The sequence below is a fragment of the Brachypodium distachyon genome, chromosome 5 (assembly GCF_000005505.3).
Source record: "Brachypodium distachyon strain Bd21 chromosome 5, Brachypodium_distachyon_v3.0, whole genome shotgun sequence".
NCBI classification, from domain to species: domain Eukaryota; kingdom Viridiplantae; phylum Streptophyta; class Magnoliopsida; order Poales; family Poaceae; genus Brachypodium; species Brachypodium distachyon.
In genome coordinates, this window is record NC_016135.3 from 18,240,037 (window position 1) to 18,248,348 (window position 8,312).

An 8,312-nucleotide genomic window follows, 5' to 3' on the forward strand; every position below is an offset into this window, starting at 1 on the left:
TGCCCATTGCGATGGACTTGTGTTTTCAAGAGAAGAGGTGTGTGTTGGTGATTTCGTCGACTAACAAGTCAAGGAGAAGGGCACGATTTATCCAGGTTCGGGGATCTCGTGGAGGTAATACCCCTACTCCTGCTTGCATGAGCTGTTATTAATGATGGATTACAAGATCGCCGGAAGGCTATGGTGCACAGATTGGATCTGGCGTGATGTGTATGCGAGAGTAATTTATCGATCGATGATCTCATCTCCTCCCTGGTGCCCCTCCTAGTCCTTTATATAGGAGGCTAGGTCTCGGGTGCAGAGTCCTGGTAGATTACAAGTTGAGATAAACCCTAACCCAGTTTGCTTATCTTAACTTGAGCCAGACTCCAAGGTACTTGAGCTTCATGCACCGCAGTGGGTCATCAAGTGGGCCTCCAGTTGGGCCGTAGCAGGCATACCAAAGGTGAGGACCGCTAGGGTTTAACCACGTCAGTCACCCCCACATATCTGACAACACGACAGAGTTTGTTGCAAGAGCATTTCTCCCAACTTTCCAAACAAAAATCTGATCTTTATGAGGAAATACATGGAAGCAAAAGAAAAAAGATGTCAGGCAAGAGAGACTCACGACAACCGTCTTTAAAATTGGGTAATTGTGTCACTATTTTCATATACTGCAAAAAGAAAACACAACGTGATATTAATTGCACACTAGAGCGCTTGGACATGGACTCATTTGGTTCATAACTACGCTTTACCACAAAGTGTCGTGACACTATATGAGCACTAGGCTTGATCTTCGAAAGATGCTTTCGTCTAATCTTGCCAACTCTGGAAACCGTTTTTTTTTCATCGCACATGTATTGATTGCCATAACTTAGTAGGAAAACTAGACCCAATTCCTATTATGAATCAAACATAACGAAAAAAACATTGTCTCCATCCAAAAAGACAATTTTAGCATCTTGCCAAATATGTCTCTCCTTTTCTTGACTTCATATATTCGGCCATAGATATCTCAAACATTTCGTATTTGTGCATATTTGATCCGGTTCTATCTGAATACAAATTTGCTTGCCGCAACTCATAATACTCCGTACTAAAAATATAGCAAAGTCCAACTATAAACCAAACATGTTGTAAAAAAGAGTGCATATCTAAAGAAACAATTATACTACTATAATAATTCTACAAATACAATTCCCTTTTTTTTATAATCCGGCCAGATATCAAACATAAGTTATTCGCGTATATTTAATTCCTTTCGAGCCGAATACAAATGCTCCCAAGTCAGACATGTACTGTTGGCTGTTGTCCATTACAGCCTGCGCGGGTGACGAGATAACATCGCGTTCCAGCCCGGATACTGTAGTCGTAAATAGCCCAGCCTCTCTTGCCCAAAACCGTAACTAGCCACCACCGTCCAGGCATCAGCTCTCACCGACAGGTGGGTCCAGGTCTCACGACTCCACAAAGCCACATGGCTAAAGTACGAAAATGCCCACAGAAAGCCACAAAAAGTACAGGCAATTGCCCCTCAACCCTAATGCTCTCGAGATAAAACCCCACCCTCCTCCCGTCACCACGCCTCCACTAGAGAGGTCGCAAACGGAACCCACACCATCCCCCAAACGAACAAGGAAAAAGTTTTCGATTTCTCCGCGATTCTCCTCCGGCGGCTCGCCGATTCCTGTCGATCCAGCTATCGGGGTTATTAGGCGTTCGGATTTGGAACCCGCAACCATGACGACGGACCAGCCGGTGATCAGCTTGCGCCCCGGCGGCGGCGGCGGCGGCCCCCGCGCCAGCCGCCTCTTCTCCCCCGCCTTCGCCACCGCCGCCTCCGGTTCCGGCGACTTCCTCCGACCGCACGGCGGCGCTGCCTCCGGCGTCTCCAGGGTGAGAGAGCTCGCGCCGCCCGATCTGGGGGGGACGGGGTTACTGTTCGATGGGGGTTCGATTAGTTTGCGGTAGGGTGGGAGGGGGAGATCCAAGGGGGAAATATCGGATCTCGGCTGTGGGGGCTGTGCTAGTCTGGACGGAGCGTTTCTTGGCTGCGGATGCTGTTTCGTTGATCGATATATGGAGATTTAGTAGCCATTGCACCTGTTGAACGAGGTTTTAGGCACTGTTATTGCGTAAGAAGGGATTGAATCTCGAGACTGGGCTGTGGTTTAGGCACGTACGGATTGACGTTCGGTGCTTCTGTAGGCTACAATTTCGATTTAAGGACATTCCGTTGGACTGTGCGTGCTCGAACGGATTTCAGCTTTCAGGGCTTTGCTTATTTGTGGTTTGTGTTATATGATGGCTGTGGCATATGTAGTGAACAAAACTGGCTCCTGATCTTGATGGTACTCGTGTGTAGAGCTATGTTTAATTGCTACACATCATGTCTCTGTTACATGCCTGGCTTAGACCAAACAAGTGGTTCTAGTTGAAGGTTTTGGGAATATTTCGATTGTGTTCAAATTCTTAAATGATTACCCATGTTTTAGTCTATGCTTTAGTTTAATTTGATCTATAGACCTGTATCTGCTATACTGACATGGATAGTAATTCGGTGCAGATTGGCGACTCACATTTTGAGACACGTGAGCGTATTCGTTATTCAAGAGATCAACTTCTTGAGCTGCGCGAGGTACTTGCTATCTGATACTTTATGGAAATTCAGTTTCTGCATGTAAAACTTGTTCTAAATATTATCGTGAAACTTGTTAGGGTTAGTGTACCCTGTGGAAAATGCATTTTGGGTGGGGCCTGATACAATTTCCTGCATTTAGGATGCATCAGAGAAGGTCTATCAAGTTTGAATTTTTTAATACATTGGGCTGCGACATTAACAGAACATAGGCAGTGAAATTCCCCTATCTGTTTGTGTTGTTGTGATATGTGTACAGTCAAACATAACAAATTTTGGCCACAGCAATTATAGAAGTGTGTAGATTGGTCACATGAAAATGATTTCAATGCAGTTGCAATTAGAAGACTTCCATGTTGTGTGTGTTTGAATGTGCCTGCTAGCATATTGCCGGGAGTTGACTGTCATTGCTAGTTTTATTTCTCGAAAACCATGCTATTTCTAAGCGACATTCATATATGAACTGAGGGGAATATGACTCAATGATCTAAGATGTTAGAAGCTTCCACATGGCACAAAAAAAGAAGCAAAACTACACTTGTCGACCTCATTTGGAAGAGGGAGGATTAGATTTCTATTGGAAATTTTCCTACGAGGCCCTTTGGATAGGAATCAACCTACAGATTCCTATCAGAAATTTTCCTCCACATGTTGGATGACTCTTAAGTGTGAGCTCCAACCTCATGTTTCAAGAAATCCAAGGCAAGATCAGTCTCTCTCTCCCATCCTGTCTGTTCAGTCAAGAACAATTTCCTGCAGAACTCTGTAGGCGTCCAAGTAACAACTTTGTGAAATTTCTACTCTTTTTTTTTCATATTCCTGTGTTCCCAATGCAGCCTTATACTTTTATCTGATCTGTACCAGTTTCGTTACGCATGTTTTGATTTGAACATGAGGGAAAAGGGGCTGGATTTTTAGTCAAGTTCCACCTCAATTAGGATGGTTCTCTTGAGAGGGCGGACTATATGTACCTACCCAGTTATGTTGTGGTGTTAAATTGTTGGTTGTATTTGCGTGTATGACCAATAAATTCTTCCTGACAATGGAGACACTTTATTTGTTTGCACTAATCATAGATTCCTTGCAGATCGCTGATGTACCTGAGGACATCTCAAGGATTAAGCAGGAAATTGAAGCAGAGCTTCAGGGTCTGCTTCAGGTTGATGACCAGAGCTGGGTTCGCAATGATTCAATTGTGAGTTCTTCATTATTTCAATGGGTATCATAGTTCACCTATTTTTACAATCTGTGTCACTTCAATGTTTTGCAGCTTTGTCAAACGGTCTTCATGCAATCATAGTGTTTCTTTCTACAGTTCCATTCTGATTCACACATTTGGAATATGGAATCCTTATGGTAGTCTTCTTATGCAGGTGCCAGCGCAGACGCAAACCCAAACCCAAACACAAGCACAAGCACAAAATCGGTATACAGAGACAGATAACCGTGACTGGCGTACACGCACAGTGCAACCTCCACCAGTCCATGAAGAGAAGTCTTGGGACAATATTCGTGAAAATAAAGAATTGTACAATTCAAGTGGTAGGCAGCAAGAGCAATTTAACAGGCAAGATCAGTTGAGCTCCCAATTTGTTTCAAAAGCACAGGTACCTTCGAGATAAGGAGCATCAGTTGCTTACTCTGTCGCTCCATTCATCTTTTCAATATGTTTTGTAGTTTAAATTTTGAATAAGCTCCTGTTACCAATACTGATGTGATGAGACTCGATTAATCAAATATAGTACAGTAAATTTGGTCAATGTTGGGATCATTGATCCAACTCAACAGTGTAGTTTGATTATGTTCCCTATAATTTGCTTAATTAATTATTGTTCTGCGTAACTATGAACATACCGTACTGTTCTGTTAACAAACAATTATTCAAATGGAGACTACGTGCAGAAGTTGTGTGGTTGAGTACTAAAAAGTGATGAATATTCAGTGTCAACCAATTTCATATGTATTTTAATGCGTTTTTATTATATTTTTCATCTTGTTTGTCCTATGAATATATTTTTCAACAATTTGCATATTATTCAGTATTCCACATCCTTTTGTGTTCCAAATTTCAGGTTGGCCCCCCTCCAGCTCTTATCAAGGCTGAGGTACCTTGGTCAGCCCGAAGAGGCAATCTCACGGAGAAAGATAGAGTCCTGAAAACAGTGAAAGGGTAATAATATCGATTATATTTTTGTTTTTTCTTCTTGTTTACTGAGCAAATATTACCTAGTTCTTGTTTGCCCTTTGCATGCTATTTATTTACTCTTGCTTGCAGTATATTAAACAAACTGACGCCAGAGAAATTTGATCTACTCAAGGGCCAACTACTGGAATCTGGAATCACTACTGCTGATATTTTGAAGGTTTGCTTGTTACCAGCTATGTATTATTTTTCTACCTCTTGGCAGTTGCCCAGTGACTCATACTTCTGCTTTTGATTCAGGATGTTATTTCTCTCATATTTGAGAAGGCTGTTTTTGAGCCCACCTTCTGTCAGATGTATGCCCAACTTTGTTCTGAACTCAATGACAATCTCCCGTCATTCCCTCCCGAAGAATCAGGTGGTAAAGAGATTACATTCAAACGTGTGCTGTTGAACAATTGTCAGGAAGCTTTTGAAGGTGCCGACAGCCTTAGGGTCGAGATTGCAAGATTGATTGAACCTGATCAAGAGATGGAGAGAAGGGACAAAGAAAGGATTTTCAAGCTTAGGACACTTGGGAATATTCGTCTCATTGGTGAGCTACTGAAGCAAAAGATGGTACCTGAGAAGATAGTTCATCACATTGTTAAGGTACATATCAGAAAACCGATGATACATTTATTATTCCCTGAAAAGTTCTCTGATCCAATTCCCTATGCAACATGTAGGAATTACTGGGTTCTGATAAAAAGGCTTGTCCTGATGAGGAACACGTTGAAGCCATCTGTCAGTTCTTCAATACGATTGGCAAACAGCTTGATGAGAACCCAAAGTCTCGCCGAATTAATGATACCTACTTCATTCAGATCAAGGAACTAGTCGCAAATCCTCAGTTGACACCACGTTCGAAGTTCATGGTTCGTGATTTGATTGATCTTCGTTCTAACAACTGGGTACCTCGACGTGCGGAGGTAAATAAAATCACCCTGCTGTATGGACTGGCTACTTTGCTTGCAGTTGTTTTCTTAGTGAATAATATTTGATTGATTTTAAGTTTGACCACTATTGCTGGATACTAGCTTATATTCACTTAGGTTAGTAGTTTTGTGACATATCTTAGTAGGAAGGCTCTAGAAGGACAATCTCATGCATTTAAACCAAATGACCAGCATGGTGAATTGCATATTTATTGAAAATTTGCCAGGCATTCACTTTCCTTTTGTACACTCCAATTTGCTGCATAAAGATTGCACATGTTTTTAACAAGTCAGTTAAATTATTGCATTATACTCCCTCCGATCCAGAATAAGTGTCTCAGTTTTGAATTACGCCTAGTTCAAAACTGAGACACTTATTTTTGATCGGAGGAAGTACTTGATTATACTGAAGTGTGTTGTCTGATCTCAGTACTAGAGAATTAGGCATATGTTCAACAATATTTTCCGTCTTTCGCCAATATTCTTATAAGCTTGATTTGTAAATTCATTCATTATGAACTTTATGTCGCTTGTAAATTTCAGATTAAGGCCAAGACAATTAGTGAAATTCACTCGGAGGCTGAAAAGAATCTTGGTTTACGCCCCGGGACCACAATGAGGAATGGACGTAATGCACCAGGTGGGCCCCTTTCGCCTGGAGGTTTTCCAATGAATAGGCCAGGGATAGGAGGTATGATGCCCGGGATGCCTGGATCAAGAAAGATGCCTGGGATGCCTGGGTTAGATAATGATAACTGGGAAGTTCAGCGTTCTAAATCAATGCCAAGGGGTGACCCACTTCGCAACCAGGGTCAGTCTGTTAATAAGCTGTCATCTATTAACAAGCCATTGCCCATCAACCACAAGCTTCTTCCTCAAGGCAGTGGAGCACTGATGGGAAAGAGTGCACTTCTGGGCACTGGCGGTCCACCGTCTCGCCCTTCCAGCTTTACTAGTCCCATTCAGTCACCAGGGCAAGCTACAGCTTCACCAAAACCATTGAGTGCAACTCCAGCTCCTGTGCTTGTCCCTGACAAAGCAGCCACTTCTTCCAAGGTTATCCCCGCCGAGCTTCAGAAGAAGACAATAGCTCTTCTGGAGGAGTATTTCGGTATACGTATTCTGGATGAAGCACAACAATGTATTGAGGAGTTGCAGAGCCCTGCTTATTACCCTGAGATCGTTAAAGAAGCCATCAATCTTGCTCTGGATAAAGGTGCCAGTTTTGTTGATCCTCTTGTTAGGCTTCTGGAGCATCTGTACACCAAGAAAATTTTCAAGACTGAAGATCTGGAAAATGGTTGTTTGCTATATGGGTCGCTGTTGGAAGATATCGGTATCGACCTTCCTAAAGCTCCAACACAATTTGGTGAGATTGTTGCTCGTCTGATTTTGTCGTGCGGTCTGAGATTTGAAGCTGTTGAGGAGATTTTAAAGAAAATGGATGATACCTTCTTCCGCAAAGAAATTTTTAAAGCTGTCACAAAAACCCTGGAAGCAAACTCACCAGGTCAGGCTATCTTGAGCTCACATGCTGCTGTCATTGACGCGTGCAACAACCTCTCGAAATAATAGCTCTCGGCAGCTCAACATCTCATATGCTGTATCTAGTGTGAACAGCATGGTGTATTCTTCTATAGTTTAGGTGTTTCACTGCTGAGGAACTCTGATGCTGGAGGGTGCGAGCAACAGCCAGTTTTGAGCTGTATATTTTTGCGAGGTAACATGAGTGTTGGTTATTGGTTCGACAATGAAGGAAAAGAAAGAAGCCATGGATTTTGCTCTCTTGCGGCGGCGTCTTAATTCGCTGGAGCATGAGATGAACAAGGCTTAAATGTGATGTTTTTGAGTCCCCTCAATGTTATTATTTCTTTTCTGTCCTTACAGATTTTGTAACAATGTACTATGGTTTTGGAGTATTCTGTTGGTTACAATATACTCCTATTCTATTGTGTCGTCGTCGCAGGAGTCCAAATTCAATCTATAGATTATTTTGGCTTGTGACCCTCCGAAATTTTCTTGTTGTCCTATCAGTGGCCAGCCTTTGCACATGGTGTTCTTTTATTTATTTTCAGAGGTTTGCACATGGTATTCTATCTGGTCGTTATGTTGCTCGTCGAATGTTTTTGCCCAGTTACGGTAGTTCAGGTTCTCGCATCCTCGAGTACTTTTTTTCTCGCTGCTGCAAAGAAAGTGTACGGAGTACTAGTTCTGTTTTCTTCGTATTCATATTTTACTGTTTTCCGACTCATTATAAATACAAGTAGCGAATGCCTACGGGCGTACACATTAGAAAAAAAAAAGGCATCTACTTACCCCGGCGCCCCCTCCTTCCCGGCGTACCCCTGTTCAGGTAATCTCTGTGCTCTGATCGATTTCACTTTCCCTGTCTTTCTTCGGCGAGCATGTCTTCCTCGGCTCCACCCACTGCCCCCCTATTCCGTTCTTTGATTGAGCCCGATTGGATTTTTGTCTCGTTTCTAACAACAGCGCGCGCGTCCTCTCTAGTGTTCGACGCTTGCCTCCCTGAACGGGGCTACTGCTTCTTATCTTCTGCGCTGAGTATGGT

General features: G+C 42.7%; 1 protein-coding gene across 1 annotated transcript; it reads left to right on the plus strand.

Annotated features, from left to right (window-relative positions):
* The first annotated feature begins 1,564 nt into the window (after positions 1-1,564).
* On the plus strand, positions 1,565-7,757 carry LOC100822809 (eukaryotic translation initiation factor). Its single transcript, XM_010241773.3, has 9 exons — positions 1,565-1,881; positions 2,552-2,623; positions 3,711-3,818; positions 3,997-4,230; positions 4,696-4,793; positions 4,899-4,986; positions 5,067-5,417; positions 5,495-5,737; positions 6,287-7,757. The coding sequence occupies exons 1-9, from the start codon at positions 1,726-1,728 to the stop codon at positions 7,313-7,315; spliced, it is 2,379 nt and encodes a 792-aa protein (XP_010240075.1). The 5' UTR covers positions 1,565-1,725; the 3' UTR covers positions 7,316-7,757.
* The last annotated feature ends 555 nt before the right edge of the window (positions 7,758-8,312 follow it).

Coding starts and splice junctions, on each gene's coding strand:
- LOC100822809 (XM_010241773.3), top strand. CDS start 1,726: ATGACGACGGACCAGCCGGTGATCAGCTTGCGCCCCGGCGGCGGCGGC. Junction 4,794..4,898: donor GTCCTGAAAACAGTGAAAGG/GTAATAATATCG, acceptor TCTTGCTTGCAG/TATATTAAACAAACTGACGC. Junction 5,418..5,494: donor TAGTTCATCACATTGTTAAG/GTACATATCAGA, acceptor TGCAACATGTAG/GAATTACTGGGTTCTGATAA.